This window comes from Crotalus tigris, unplaced genomic scaffold (genome assembly GCF_016545835.1).
Source record: "Crotalus tigris isolate CLP2741 ecotype Arizona unplaced genomic scaffold, ASM1654583v1 scf7180000019031.1477733, whole genome shotgun sequence".
Taxonomy (NCBI): domain Eukaryota; kingdom Metazoa; phylum Chordata; class Lepidosauria; order Squamata; family Viperidae; genus Crotalus; species Crotalus tigris.
The window spans coordinates 1419031-1435246 of record NW_024097335.1 but is presented as its reverse complement, the minus strand read 5'-3'; the positions used below and the strand labels follow the sequence as shown (position 1 = coordinate 1435246).

At 43.3% G+C, this 16216-nt stretch overlaps 1 protein-coding gene across 2 annotated transcripts in view; it reads right to left on the bottom strand.

The window, feature by feature from the left end:
• Nucleotides 1-3316: 3316 nt before the first annotated feature.
• Nucleotides 3317-16216, bottom strand: part of ELF1 (E74 like ETS transcription factor 1) — a 103548-nt gene continuing 90648 nt past the window's right edge. For both annotated transcript variants that reach the window (XM_039358571.1, XM_039358570.1), the window contains exons 7-9: nt 13586-13778; nt 11886-12359; nt 3317-5036 (exon numbers count right to left, since the gene is read on the bottom strand). In XM_039358571.1, coding sequence (XP_039214505.1) covers nt 4415-5036; nt 11886-12359; nt 13586-13778 — 1289 coding nt within the window. In that variant the 3' untranslated portion in view covers nt 3317-4414. The remainder of the gene's footprint in view (nt 5037-11885; nt 12360-13585; nt 13779-16216) is intronic.

Genomic DNA, 16216 nt, shown 5'->3' with positions numbered 1-16216 from the left:
CATCCGTCGTTTCTTGTCTTGACTTTTGTTGCTTTGGAAAATAGCTTGACTCCCTCTTCTTTGGGGCATCCCCTCAAATATTGAAAGACTGCTATCATGTCACCCCTAGCCCTTCTTTTCATTAAACTGGACTTACCCAATTCCAGCAACCATTCTTCATTTATTTAACTTCATCTTCCCGAATCATGTTTGTTGCTCTTCTCTCCACTCTTTCCTGAGTCTCAGCATCTTTTTTATATTGTGGTGACCAAAACTGGATGCAGTATTCTAAATGTGCCCTTGCCAAGGAACTATAAAGAGATAAAAATCATTCTGAGTTTTCTGGATTAGTGCAACGAGGGGTATCCAGGTGCACTAATATCATCATTGTAGACAGTTATAGACAATTGTGGAGAGGATTTATTTGACAATGCAAAACTCAATAAACAGGCCAGATTCAGATTTTTAAATATTTCAGTAAAATGCCAGGCTCTCTAGTGCAAAATTCCCATCTCAACTTAAAACGAAATAGCCTGTAAAATGTTATGCTAAAGGATATTTAGCAAACTTACTGAATTGCTTGAAAGGAAATAAATTCCACCAGCTGAACAAAGAGTAAGAATTATTTATTAAGGAAGGGACCACTCTCCACCTTCTTAAAATGCCATCCGTCACGGGCTTCTCAATACAGGCCAGATTTTTACAATGGAGAGAATTTACACAAATTAAAAGAAAAATCACCAAGAACCGAATAATCAAAGTGTGCATAAACACATATGCACAAACTGAAAAGAATATATGTGGAATTTATTTTGTTTTTAGAAAAAGTAAGAGTACATCACACCACTATTACTGCTGGTTCTTGTCAAAACAGTTGCAAAAATTCATTTCCATACATCGCTGAGACTGAATTGTTTGCATTCAAGAAAATGCATTTGCATTGTAGCTATTGAAAAAATATAATTTTCAAAATTTCTTGAACACTCCACATACCACCGTTAACAAAAACCACATCATTTCCTAATTTAACCTTGAGCTAGTTATCCTATTTACGAAGCTCTGATCATTTGTCTTACAACAACATTAAAATAATACTCCCATTTTCCAAAAGGAAGATGATCCTCAATTAAGGCTAATCTAGGACAGCTCCTCCATTAAAAGTAAATTATTTATGACACATAAAAATGTCTTCTATTTGAAATAGTTTTCATGAATCTGATTTTCAAAAAAGCTAGCCAGTAACCTAGGACCTAATTACGTGTTTGAAATGGAATTCACAAATATAAGGCATAATTTAGCTGACTCCCATTTTACAGCATATTCTTCAAATAAGACTGAAATGAAAACCTCAGTTTTCTGAAATTCTACTTATTTAACCTAACAGTAATGTCCCACATCAGGGTAATAAATCACTAAGCAGTGTAACAGTGATAGCCATTAGAAATTAACAAATCCTAAATACCAAAAAAAAAGAGAAGGTATCAAACGTGGCCTTTGATAAGTTGTAATAATTTGCTGCAAAAATTCCAAAAATGCAAGTCAGAAGGTTTGACACACACAACCTTTACAAAACCAAAACATAGTGATAGGAACCCGCTTTTTAAGGCTATCTCCTTGACTTACAACCTTTTGTTTTGAGGGATAATTTGAGGTTACGACTGCATTGGGGAAAAAATTGACGTGACCGTTTTTAACCACCCTTTGCAGCCGCCTCGTAGTCACGTGATCAAAATTTGGAAGCTCGGCAACTGGCATGTACTTACGACGGTTGCAGTGTCCCGAGGCCATGTGATCACCATTTAAGTCCCTCTGACAAAGTCAGTGGGAAAGCCAGATTGACTTAGCGGCTGTCTTAATAACAAGACGGGTTGTAAAATGGGACGAAACGCACTAAAAACAGCTTATCTTGCTTCGCAACAAAAAGTTTGGGCTCAGATAGAGTCGTAAGTCAAGGACTGTGGAGAAGAGCATAAATTCCAGGGCGACTTTGGCGTCTGTGTGAGGGCCTCACGTCACTCAAAACGTTTTATGCCACTTATTTCAGTTATAAATTACAATTACGTCACTGATTCCCATTGGGTTTACACATCCTAAATCAGAATTAGGTTTCACGGCTACTCCTGGGGATCAAATGAGTTTATTTGGTCCTCAAGTCAGCCTGTTGAGATTTATGCTGAAATCAACCGTAGGATTGATCAATATTTGTTAATGGGTGCTTTTTTTTTTGAACGGTATATTCTTAAAATTATTTCATCCTGTTACCTCGAGCGTAATTGCTGTTGTTTTGCCACAAAATTCTCATTGTAAGCCGCCCAAAGTCACTTTAAGTGAGATGGGCCAGGTGGAAATTTAATAAATAATATAAATGATAAAGTGGATGCTGCAATTTCCAGGGTACAGTTGGGAAGTTATCGTTTTAAAATGTTGTCAGGGGACATAGGAACTAGTGTATTATTGCTACCCTGTGGAATTACATGAATAAACTATTCTGGGATGCCGAGAGGCCTAAACCTCAGTGCTTTTATTTGCAAAGTAGTATAGTCTATGGCTTCAAAATCTAAGGGATTGGTTTGGGCAAAACTCAGCAGCACTTTTTCGTGCGGCTGTTGATAAAAACAGGATCGCCAATGTCCGATAACGGATATGGCACAAGAAGAAGAAGAATCTATTGTGGATAGGATATTCAATTTTCTATCCAATACAAGGTTCTCCACACATTAGGAGAAGATAGTCAAGTTGTTCTGAATAACGATTTTAAGGTTAAAAAAAAAAAAGACACAGCTTAATTCTGTATTATTGCATCAATTTATGGATTTCATCCAGGTAGAGAAAGCATGAGAAGAAAGCCAGGAGCAGAACAAATATGTCAGTAAGCCAAAAAAACATGTTTAATTTCATTTATGATGGAAATACTAGGGTTCATACAACTTGAGCAGTACTTATTGACATTGGACTTGCTGGAATACAGTTCTGCAAGATATTTCAGCTGCTGTGAGTTCAGAAATAGTTGGGCTTCTTTCTGATCCTATTATGGATTAAACGTGATGCTAGATTCTTTTAATGTATGTAAAGTTGATCAGAGATGAACGCAGCCAATAATTATTTTATTTGCTGAACCATTACTGCCAGCTTCCGAGGCTTCTTAACGTTCCTTATGTTTAATTTCTCACTCTGGATTCTTAGCTTAGGTTGATTTTAAACAACAAGGGTTGTTAAAGGTTTTTGAGTTTGGGGTTGTTGTTTTTTTGCCAAAATAATAAAGACTTCTGTATCTTAAATCTGTATTTTATTACAGGTCTAACGTCAGATTTCAGACAGAGAAAGAAAACCATGCAAGGATGTTGTACTTGATTTATTTTCATGATAAACCAATTAAAATACAAAAAAGAGGAAACAGTCTCAAGAGGTCCCACATTTTAATCTTTTTTCTTTTAAATACAAATTCACTCTGCAATACAGGAATACATATAACTTTTAGAGCTCTAAACATAATGATCTTATTTGTATCTATAAAATATTGTTCTATGGAAATATTTTCTTTTATGAAAAAAAATCTTTTTTGAGAAATTAAATTACATATTTACAATAGAAAAGGTACTTTGTAGAAATATTTTAATCTCAAAATACTCGGGTTAAGTCCCATATACTTCTATTTTTCATTTCCTTATAAAAATAATTGAAAAAAGCCAACAGCGCATTTCTTTATGCCTCAAGGTTTAAATGGTCTGAAAAATAATTGCACCTGTAGTGATAGCTCCCGCTTTCGTGAGCCAGTTCATCAAACATATTGTCATTATTAAAATAGAAAATATCTAGCAAGTAGAATGCATAAGTGGTGGTAAATATTCTTATTGGTAGAAGGGAAGTACATCTCTTTTGCAAAATGTCTTCTCACTGGGGGGCAAAATGCAACAGAACAAACGAAGATCAGATCGCCCATTGCTTCATATCCATATAAAACAAAATATATTCTAAGTACATTGAATAAAACAGATCTTTGGAATTTACTAAAAAAACAAAACAAAAAAAACCCAAGATAACGGCATGGAAAAAACAAACAAACCCTCCTGAAATTAGCTATTGCTTGAAAGCATCGATTACATTATTATGCAAGATAGACAAATAATACAGGAAGTCTTAAGAAATTTTGAATTTTTGGACAGTGATCAAAAAGAAAAGAACAGTTAAAAAAAAGAAACAGCACGTTCCTTCATCCTTGCCTTTTGAAACAGATCATCTTTTATATGGTGGAGGAAAAGAACCAAGCTGGCAATCAACTCTACAGCCTTACTGCTAAAATATAATTCGAGAAATTAAAAGTAGCTTTATATAATGCCTTGCTTTGGAATCAGAGGTTACATACACAATTGGTGGAGGCGTTTTTCATCACATTCAGGAGAAGAGCAATCATAAAACTCTTTATTTTTCTTCTTAGTTACTCGTAAGGACTCAGTGGCTGGGACTGTTCGCTTTCCTGTTTGATGTGTACAGTGGGAGGGAACCCGTTGGAAGCCGACACCATCACGACAAAAGGCGGCTGATGAAAACTGGGCTCGGAGGGGGTGTCGTCTTCCCCCGCGCCGTTTTCGCACTCCGATTTCACCGTCCCTTGAACAACGGCAGCTTTCGTTTCTGGCGCTTTGATCACGGAGGTGATCACGGCGTTGGAACCGCCGTGGGAACCGCTGGGCGTAAAAGTTACTACGGGGGTGGCGGTGCTGAAGGACGTGGAGGAGGCCACGTTGACCGTCCCGTTGCAAATTGTCTGGACGTTGCTGGTGGTGAGCACCTGGTGGACCTGAGCAGGGCTTAAAACGATGGACGAAGGAGGGGAGATCGGCTTGGAGGACGACTGCAACACGACGTTCTCCTTCAGCACGGTCACGGGCTGCGAAGAGGGGATGGCTTGTAGGATGAACTTCTGGGGCGCGGCTGAAGACGTCGGATCCGCGCTGGCAATCACAGTGGTTAAAGGCACGGTCTGGAGTGTGACGGTGTGTAGCTGCTGGCTTCCGGGAGAAACCACCACTGGGACCTGGCCTGAGGCTTGGATGGTCCTGTTGAAGGAAAGATAAATAACATGGGTCAGAACTGCCACCTTAGGCCTACTCTTGGCGTTTGCTAGCTGCCCGTCTGCCATCAGCCATGAGGGAGGCAGGGAGAAGGATGGGATGGGGGGAAAGTTAACGACTCAAGTCCCAAAGGTGCCTTTTTCAGGAGGCAACAGGGCTTCCTGTTTTTTTTCTTTCTCTGAAGACGTTTCGCTTCTCATCCCAGAAGCTTCTTCAGCTCAGACTGGATGGTGGGGAATAGAAGGATTTATACTCCTTGCAGACAGCTGGTCATTTGCCTTCTTTTAGAGCAGTGGTTCTCAACCTTTTTAATGCCGCGACCCCCAACCGGTCCTAAGTCGAGGACTATTCAACCGGTCATAAGTCGAGGACTACTCAACTGGTGCAGCACCGTTTGCAGAATGGGACTTTTGGCAGGCTCAGCAGGGCAGAGACAGCCTGGACAATTCCTACTGGCTTTTGAAAGCCAATAGAATTAGACTCTGTTCAAGAGAGTCTATTCTATTGGCTTTCAAAAGCCAATAGAATAAAAGGGAGTAGCACAGCTAAGGAAAAGAGGAAAAAAATGGCAGACTGCGTTGTTTGGCGACCCCCGTGAAATGGTCGTTTGACCCCAAATGGGGTCCCGACCCACAGGTTGTGAACCACTGTTTTAGAGTGTCCTTGAGGCCACCTGGAGGTTTACCTGTGTCCTCGGAGTCACCTGAGTGGTGCAAGTGGGTGTGTTTTTTTGCCCTGTTGTTGTGATTCCTCGCCAGCCAGTGGACCCGGCAGCTGAGTCTGAGGAATCAGAGGAGGAGGAGGAGGGGCCTGGAGTGACATCAGAGGAAGGCTCTGAGGAGCTCCAAGGCTTACAGTCTGATGAGGAGCCTTGCCCCTCTACTCACGCTCAGGCTGAGATACAGCTGTGCTGGGAGCCTGAGTTGGACAGTGATGAATAACAGCTGGGACAAATCCCAGATGCATGAATGTGCCGGCAAGAGAAGCGAGTAGGACAGAGGGATGCAACGGGGAGGCTCCAAAGGCAAAGGAGAAGGCATTAGGAAGCCACGCCTTGGCTGAATTATAAAAGGGAAGGAGTGGGAAGTGCTGATGGCCGAAGGCAGCTGTTCGTGTTGAGGAATTGAATTTTTGTGAACTGTGTTTGTTTGCCTTGGACACTGACTAGGTCTGTGAACAATAAAAGGGGATTGGTTTTTTCCTGCGCTTCCAGCCTGCTTGATGGAAGAGAGGTTTCTCCCTGTGAGCTTAACAAGGACTCACATAGGCTGGGACAGAACATCTGTGTCCCTTCATTGTTGAAGATGGGCACGGGCTGTTGGGGATGAGTCTGTGTTGTCTGCATGTCAAACTAAGGCGCAAAAACTTCAAGTGGCCACACTGACTCTCAAAGAGTACTAATGACCAGATGACTGCAAAGAAATACAGTCCTTCCATTCTTCTCCCCCAAATCATCATTCAGCCAGAACTGAAGAACCTTCTTGGATGAGAAGCGAAACGTCTTCAAAGAAAAAAAGCACCTTTGGGACAACCGTGACCTGGATGACGGAAAACCTCCGTAGACACCTAACTGCTCACGGTATCTTCTAGAGACACGACTTCAAGTCGCACATCTGGGAATGGTGCGCGGCTTCGCACCGCCCAGTCTACAGTTGAAGAGACCATCCCCCAAAACGGTTTGTTTGAATAGAGCTGGACGATGGGGAGACCAGCAACGGGAAGGGACGAAGAGGGAAAAGTTAAGCCAGGGAAGTTTTGGCGTGCGAGCCTCAGTTCCGGCTTTGCTCTACTGTACTCCACTTGGCTTTTAGGAAAGTAAACCATTCGCGTCGAATGGAGTCGAGGGTCGTTCTTATTTAAGAGAACAAATTTGGGCAGAGTTGACAGACTGAGGCCTCCCTGGGTTATTTTCCAACACAAAACACATTGTAATATTAATCATTAATGCATGCATAAACTATGACCTGGAAGCAACCTCGTGTTTTTTTTTAATATGGAAAGTCACCTGAAATCCCCTTCCTTCCTTCCTTCCTTCCTTCCTTCCTTCCTTCCTTCCTTCCTTCCTTCCTTCCTTCCTTCCCTCCCTCCCTCATTTTTCTTTCTTCCTCCCTCCCTCCCTCTTCATCTTTTCTTCCTCCCTCTTCATCTTCCTTCTTCCTCCCTCCCTCTTCGTCTTCCTTCCTTGTTCCTCCCTCCCTCCCTCTTCATCTTCCTTCTTCCTCCCTCCATCTTCATCTTCCTTCCTTCTTCCTCCCCCCTCTCATCTTCCTTCTTCCTCCCTCTCTCCATCTTCCTTCTTCCTCCCTCTCTTCATTTTCCTTCCTTCCTTCTTCCTACCTCCCTCTTCTTCCTTCTTCCTCCCTCTCTCCATCTTCCTTCTTCCTCCCTCTCTTCATTTTCCTTCCTTCCTTCTTCCTACCCCCCTCATCTTCCTCCCTCTCTCCATCTTCCTCCCTCTCTTCATTTTCCTTCCTTCTTCCTACTCCCTCTCATCTTCCTTCTTCCTCCCTCTCTCCATCTTCCTTCTTCCTCCCTCTTCATTTTCCTTCCTTCCTCCCTCCCTTCATATTCCTTCCTTCTTCCTCCCTCTCTCTTCATTTTCCTTCCTTCCTCCCTCCCTTCATATTCCTTCCTTCCTTCCTCCCTCTCTCCATATTCCTTCCTTCCTTCCTTCCTTCCTTCCTTCCTTCCTTCCTTCCTTCCTTCCTTCCTTCCTTCCTTCCTTCCTTCCTCGTCCCTTATGTTTGTTCTACTCTTCCTACTTTGGAGAATCATGAAACACTTCGAGATAAAGCCCTCCAGGAAATGTGTATCTTCAACAAAACGGAGGCGGTGGCAACCATCTGCATTCTGCAGCCATAGACTGCTCCATGTTTTCTGGGTACTATTAGCAGAACTTCTCTAAAAGAGAAGGAGGAACAAAATTTTCAGAGCTCAAAACCGAGTTCCCGTGAACAACTTCACCCTCTTTTTTTATATATCACCCAGAATACAAGGGAACCATCGTCGTTTCATTTTTCTCTATTAATTGAACTTTTCTGGGTCATTTAGAATCTCAAACAATAGCTGGAGGGGAGAAAAAAAAACCATTTTCCCATTGTTCAGAATCTTCTACACCCAACGCTGAAAGTCAAGATCAACCCATCACTTCTCATTTTCTTTATCTCAAACCACATTTTTATGGTGGACACCTGAACACAATCAAATCAAATTCTAGCTCAAAATGTAAACCAATTTTTAATCAAGGGATACAACAGCTGTCTCTCTCTCTCTCTCTGCTGGAGCTGCCAAACAGACTCAATCCTTCTGTAGAGTTCCAGCCACATCCTAAATGTGTCCTCCACTCCTTTAATGATTTCCTAAATCCTAACACTTTTTTGTTTTCTACTGAAAAGAGAATATTTTAGAATATTTTAAAGAAGGCAGGATAGCCCCAGCTGGAACTATAGCCAAAATGGTGTGCATCATTAAAGAGATTACACAGAACGCTTTCCTTGTCGTCTGATCCATTCGTTGCAGATCGCATAAAATTAGAATCAGGGCTGCAGTTTCCATGCCCTTGCTCTAAAAAGAGCATGAGAAATAATGCTACATTTAAATGCAAAAAAATAAATATTTGGGTTAGATTACTGGCATAATACAGAATGGCTGGAAAAACAGGAATCAAGCGTGCGTTGCCTAGCCCTGTGAATAACCCCAAATTAAAACATTTGTTCTTCGCCTCTCCTGCTCTTTATTCTTAGTCAGCTAGGCAACTGCAGATCAAGCTAGGAGAAGAACAGATATGTGCTTCTATAATTCCTCTCCTGCCAAAATTAGCCAAACCTAGAGATCTCTCTCATCAGACCAATTTAATTTTGCAACAGTGGTCTTCTACTTAATGCAAGCTCCAACCTTAAGAGGAAACACAATTAAAGAGGAAAAAAAGGGATAGAAAAAATGAGTGTTGGAAAAAACTCCAGCTTCATTTTAGTAATAATAATGAAGTTGGAAGGGACCTTGGAGGTCTCTCTCTCTCTCTCTCTCTCTGTGTGTGTGTGTGTCTGTCTGTCTGTCTGTCTGTCTGTCTATCTATCTATCTATCTATCTATCTATCTATCTATCTATCTATCTATCTATCTATGTGTGTACATATACATAACATATACATGTACATAATAGGATAATAGAATAACAGAGTTGGAAGGGAACTTGGAGGTCATCTAGTCCAACCCCCTGCTCAGGCTGCAAACCCTATACCATTTCGGACCAATGGCTGTCCAGTCTCTTCTTAAAAACTTCCAGTGTTGGAGCATTCACCACTTCTGGAGGCAGGTTGTTCCACTGGTTAATTGTTCTCACTGTCAGGAAGTTTCTCCTTAGTTCCAGGTTGCTTCTCTCCTTGATGAGTTTCCATCTGTTGCTTCTTGTCCTGCCTTCGGGCACTTTGGAAAATAGCTTGACTCCCTTTTCTTTGGGGCAGCCCCTGAGATATTGGAACACTACTATCCTGTCCCCCCTCGTCCTTCCCTTCGTTAAATTAGATATACCCAATTCCAGCAACCGTTCCTTATATTTTAGCCTCCAGTCCCCTGATCCTCTTTGTTGCTCTTCTCTGCACTCTTTCCAGAGTCTCAACATCTTTTTTGCATCATGGTGACCAAAACTGGATGCCGTTTTCCAGGTGTGGCCTTACCAGGGCATTGTAAAGTGGTATTAATACTTCATGTGATGTTGATGTTTCGCTTCTCATGCAAGAAGCTTCTTCAGTTCTGGATGAATGATGATGTGGGGCGGGGGGAATGGAAGGACTGTAATTCTTTGCAGTCATCTGGTCATTAATACTCTCTTTGAGAGTCACTAAGGCCACTTGACGGTTTTTCTGTGTCTTCGCCTGAGTGGTGCAAATGGGTGTGGAACCTTCCTGGAACTGCTGAAAGGACTGTGCTGTAGAGAGGAGATAAGGATGTCATATCCCTCCCCATCTTCAATTTGGAGCTAGATGGCCTCTTGGATCCCTCTTTCAAACCAGGGGTCCTCTCTATCCAAAATGTGGACTGTTCTGTCTTCGAAAGAGCGGCTTTCGTCTTTCAAATGCAGATGGACCACTGAATCTTGCCCTGGAGGGTTTACTCTCCTGTGTTGTGCCCTGCGTTTGTGGTTTGTTTTGTTTCTACAGATCTATACACGTATCACTACATTGTTTTGCACAGATCAGGTCTTATCCACTATATCCAGTTGCCTTTGAAAAAAAAAAAACATCTTTGGGACAAACATGAAGTGGATGGCTAAGAATCTCCGGAGACAATTTGCACACACACAAACAAAAAAAAAACCTAAAAGAACCCATGCATCTTTATGTTTTTTTTCACATAGAGGAAAAAACCCCAAAAGGTAGCAAGATCCCTTTCGTGTACGTCCAGTGGTGGGATTCAAACATGGAAACAACCGGTTCTCTGTGTGGATGCCGTTTCCGGAAGTCCGTTCTGGGCCTGCTGGGCAACAAAACATTAGCTACCGGTTCTGCCGCGTACGTGTCTCCCATTTACAAGGCCTTGGTAAGGCCACACTTGGAACACGGCATCCGGTTTTGGTCCCCACGATGTAAAAAAGATGCTGAGACTCTAGAAAGAGCGCAGAGAAGAGCAACAAAGGTGATAAGGGGACTGGAGGCCAAAGCATATAAGGAACAGTTGCTGGAATTGGGTCTGTCTAGTTTAACGAAGAAAAGGACGAGGGCGGACATGACAGCAGTGTTCCAGTAACCCAGGGGCTGCCCCAAAGAAGAGGGAGTCAAGCTATTCTCCAAAGCTCCTGAAGGCAGGAGAAGAAGCAACAATGGATGGAAACTCATCAAGGAGAGAAGCAACCCAAAACTAAGGAGAAACTTCCTGACAGTTAGAACAATGAACCAGTGGAACAACCTGCCTCCCGAAGCGGTGAATGCGCCAACACTGGAGGTTTTTGAGAAGAGATTGGACAACCCTTTGTCTGAAATGGTATAGAGTTTCCTGCCTGAGCAGGGGGTTGGACTAGATGACCTTCAAGTTCCCTTCCAACTTTATTATTATTATTAAAATGAAGCTGGAGTTGTTGTTATTATTATTGTCATCATTATTGTCATCATCATTATTATCATTATTAGTATTATTGTCATCAACATTATCATTATTATTATCATTATCATCATCATTACTGTCATTATTATTATTATTATCATTATCGTTATTATTATTGTCATCATCATTGTCATTATCATCATTATCATTAGTATTATTGTCATCATTATTGTTATTATCATTATTATTGTGACCATCATTGTCATTATCATCATTATCATTATTATCATTATTAGTATTATTATTGTCGTCATCATTATCATTATTAGTATTATTATTGTCATCATCATTATCATTATCATCGTTATTATTGTCATCATTTTCATCATTATCATTATTACTATATCATTATCATTATTAGTATTATTATTGTCATCATAATCATTATCATTATTAGTATTATTATTGTCATCATCATCATTATTATCGTTATTATTGTCATCATTTTCACCATCATCATTATCATTATTACTATATCATTATCATTATTAGTATTATTATTGTCATCATCATTATCGTTATTATCGTTATTATTGTCATCATCATTATCATACTTATTGTCATCATTATCATCGTTATTATCATTATCATCATTATTATCATCATCATTATCGTTATTATTATCGTTGTTGTTATTATTATCATTGTAACCCTCAGAGGCTTCCCAGGCGAGGGAAAAGAGCATTCGGGGTCTGGGCAGCCAGGCCACGGTGAAGATTCGCTCCGAGGTCCTCACCTGATGTTCGGAACGGAAGGATTCAAGGATTCGTCCAGCAAGTTACCGCTTATGGCCGCCTGCCCTTCCGGGATGGGCTGCACAGATGGCATTAAGTGGACTGTCCGATACAGCTGAGTGGGATGGGCCGGCTGGGCCGACTGCATCGTCCTCAACACTTCGGGGCTCATATGAGGCCGGGGCTGCGGTACAGTCTCCAAGGGCTGCTTAAGTTTGGCCGTTTTGGCATTGACGGGCAACTTTAAAAGGGCCGCCGATCCGCTTCCTTTGGCGCCTGGGTTGGGAGAAGCCTTGGACTTGCCCGCTTGGCTCCGGTTGGCCCCGGGGGTGGAGAGGAGCGTCGAATCGGGAGTGTCTATGCTGGAATTGGGGTCCACGTCATCGATGTAGATGATGTCTTTCGGCATCTCCTTGAACTGGTAGACCAGGCGCTGGCCCTCCACTTTGGCTAGAATGCCTCTTTGGTAATAATATCTGTGGGAGTAAGGGGAGCCACAGCCAGGGTTAAGCTTAGAGGCAAAAAAAATCCACTGAAAAGGTGAATTAAAAAAATAATAATTACTAAGCGAAATGTTTTTTTTTTTTCAGAACATGCAGCTGTTTCCAACCGGTATTTGACCACTATTGAAAACTTTTTTAAGTAGGATGATCTGCACGTTCTGAAATATCTCGGCAGAGTCAGTGACAATGGGTGGTATTAGGTAGCATCCTTCAACTACAGACGGGTCTTTTCTCCATTTGAAGCTTCTGTGGTGGTGATGGTGGTGGTGGTGGTGGTGGTGGAGGAGGAGGAGGAGGAGGAGGAGGAAGGGGAGGAGGAGGAGAAAAGGTGAAAGAAAGAGAAGGACAAGTGGAAGAAAGAGAAGGAAAAGGAGAGAAGAATCAGAAGGAGGAGAAGCAGAAGGAGAAGAAATGGAAAAAGGAGGAGAAGAAGGAGAAGGATGGCAGGAAGAGGAAAAGGAGGAGAAGCAGAAAAAGAAGAAGCAGTAGAAATGGAGGAAGAGGAGGAGGAGGAGGAAAAGGAGGAGAAGAAGGAGAAGCAGAAGCAAAGGAGAAGTGGAAGAAGGATGGAAAGGAGAGGAAAAGGAGGAGGAAGAGAAGGAGAAATAGGAGAAGGAGAAACAGAAGGAGGAGGAAGAGGGAGAGGAGGAGGAGAAGAACAAAGAGAAGGAGAAGCAGAAGCAAAAGGAGAAGTGGAAGAAGAAGGATGGGAGGGAGAGGAAAAGGAGGAGGAGGAGAAGCAGAAGAAGCAGAAGGAGAAACAGGAGGAGGAAGGAGAGAAGGACTGGAAGAAAGAGAAGGAGAAGAAGCAGGAAAAAAAGGAGAAATGGAAGAAGGAGAAGGAGGGGGAGGAGAAGGAGAAGAATGGCAGCTTCTCTATGATGTTAAAACTCACTTAACGACCGTCTCGTTTAGCGCAACAGACGTTTAAGGTTCAGTTGTGGGGTTCCCTGTATCGAAGAACCATTTACCTTTCCAATTTCCCCCCCACAATTCGTTTTTTGTATTGGCAGCAGCACTTCTTACGTCGCAAATGCCGCCTGTTGGATGCTGTCCAACGACGTCCGTTGGCTTTTACGGCTGGTTCAAAACGTTGCGGGTGGTTGGGCGCTAGAAGAGGCCAGGACTTGGGCCCAAAAGCTCTCCAGACCCCTCGGCCACAAAGGGAAGGGGAGCTCCCCCCCAGCGGGTTCACCTACCTGAGCGCTCTGCCCATCGTCTCGTAGTTCATGTCCGGTTTGTTTTTGTGCTTCCCCCACAACCTGGACACCGCCTTGGAATCGACTAATTTGAAGATGCCCTTTTCCCTCTGGGTCCACTTGATGTACTTGGGGCAGGTGGCTCTGTCCTGGAGGAGGGCCAGCAAGAATTCCCAGAGATAGATGGTGTTCCCTGAAACGAGAACGAGGCGAGGGCAAATGGGTCGGGGTTAGGTGACGTCCCTAGGGGATCGATGGGCAGGAGGGGCAAAGAGGGAGGGGCAGGCCTTCTTACGCCCATGCGGTCTCCCTGTCTCGTGAACTGCGCCCGGTTGCCAGTCGACTCCCAGGGGCCAGTCAGAGTGCCGTAAAGTCTCCCGCGGCACGGGGCCTGGTGACTGGAGGGCCCTCGGCCGGCCGTAGGGTCTGCCTGGCCAACCGGTAGAGTTGGCAGGCCGAGTTCTTTCGATATAATAACAACAATAATAATAATACCGTACTTTCCGGCGTATAAGATGACTTTCGCAAGCGTTAAAATCGGCGCCGAAGTCGGGGGTCGTCTTATACGCCGAGTCGTCTTATACGCCGGAAATAACGGTAGTTTCCGGCGTATAAGACGACTTTCTAGGCATGCGACTCGGCGCTGAAGACGGGGGTCATCTTATAAGCCAGGTCGCCTTATACACCGGAATATACGGTAATAATAATAATAATAATAATAATAATAATAATAATAATAATAATAATAATAATAAAGTTGGAAGGGATCTTGGAAGTCATCTAGTCCAACCCCCTGCCCAGGCAGGAAACCCTATACCAGGGGTGTCAAACTCAATGTCACCGAGGGCCGCATCAGCATTGCGGTTGCCCTGGGGGGGGGTGTGTGTGGCCAGAGTGGGTGCAGCCTATTGGGTGGGCATGGATGGATTGGGTGTGGCCTACTGGGTGGGCGTGGCCAGTTCTACATCATTCGCATCAAGGGGGCCTATATCATTCGCCTATAGAGGCCTGGGCAGGAGTGGGACAGATCTGAGGGTCTCTGGCAGAAGGGGATGGGACTGGGGCAAGTGCCAAGGCATGGTCCACTGGGGCAAGTGCCAAGATTAATACCACTTTACAAGGCCTTGGTAAGGCCACACTTGGAATCCTGCATCCAGTTTTGGTCACCACGATGTAAAAAAGATGTTGAGACTCTAGAAAGAGTACAGAGAAGAGCAACAAAGATGATAAGGGGACTGGAGGCTAAAACATATAAGGAACGGTTGCTAGAATTGGGTATGTCTAGTTTAACAAAGAGAAGGACAAGGGGGGACATGATAGCAGTATTCTAATATCTCAGGGGCTGCCCCAAAGAAGAGGGAGTCAAGCTCTTCTCCAAAGCGCCTGAAGGCAGGACAAGAAGCAATGGATGGAAACTAATCAAGCAGAGAAGCAACCTAGAACTAAGGAGAAACTTCCTGACAGTTAGAACAATTAACCAGTGGAACAACCTGCCTCCAGAAGCGGTAAATGCTCCAATACTGGAAGTTTTTAAGAAGAGACTGGACAGCCATTTGTCCGAAATGGTGTAGGGTTTCCTGCCTGAGCAGGGGGTTGGACTAGATGACCTCCAAGGTCCCTTCTAACTTTACTATTATTATTATTATTAAGATGGCCACCACAAAATTGTACATTGGCTCCCAACTGGCCTGGGCCAGGGCCAAGGCAGCGGTGGCCGTTCCCTCACTGTTTCCAGAATGCCTTCGAGGCCACATGAAACCACTTCGCGGGCCACATCTAGCCCCCGAGCCTTGTGTTTGACATGTCTGCCCTATACCATTTCGGACAAATGGCTGTCCAGTCTCTTCTTAAAAACCTCCAGTGTTGGAGCATTCACCGCTTCTGGAGGCAGGTGGTTCCCCTGGTTAATTGTTCTGACTGTCAGGAAGTTTCTCCTTAGTTCTAGGTTGCTTCTTTCCTTGATTAGTTTCCATCCATTGCTTCTTGTCCTGCCTTCAGGTGCTTTGGATAATAGCTTGACTCCCTCTTCTTTGGGGCAGCCCCTCAGATACTGGAAGACTGCTATGCTGTCCCCCCTCGTCCTTCTCTTCATTAAACTAGACATACCCAATTCCAGCAACCATTCCTTATATGTTTTAGCCTCCAGTCCCCTGATCATCTTTGTTGCTCTTCTCTGTACTCTTTCTAGAGTCTCAACATCTTTTTTACATCGTGATGACCAAAACCGGATGCAGGATTCCAAGTGTGGCCTTACCAAGGTGTTGTAGGATGAAGGAGAAGGGAAGGGAAGGAAAAAAGAAGAATAAGGGAAGGGAAGGGAAATTAAGTAGAAGGGAAGAAGAAGGAAAGGGAAGGAAGGGAAGAATAAGGGAAGGGAAGGAGAAAGAGAAGGGGAGGGAAGGGAGGGGAAGGGGTGGCTAAGGAATTAAACAGGGAGATCTCCCATTTCATTTATTATGATCACTACGGTGGACTTCTTATGAAATTTTGCTGGCTTTATTTCCAGCCCCGGTCACTGGAGTAAATAAATACATCAGAAATTACAGCCCAAATGTTGGAGATGTGGAAATTTAGATGCAACTTATTTTCATATTTGGTGGACTTGTAAAGATATTAAAGCTTTTTGGATTA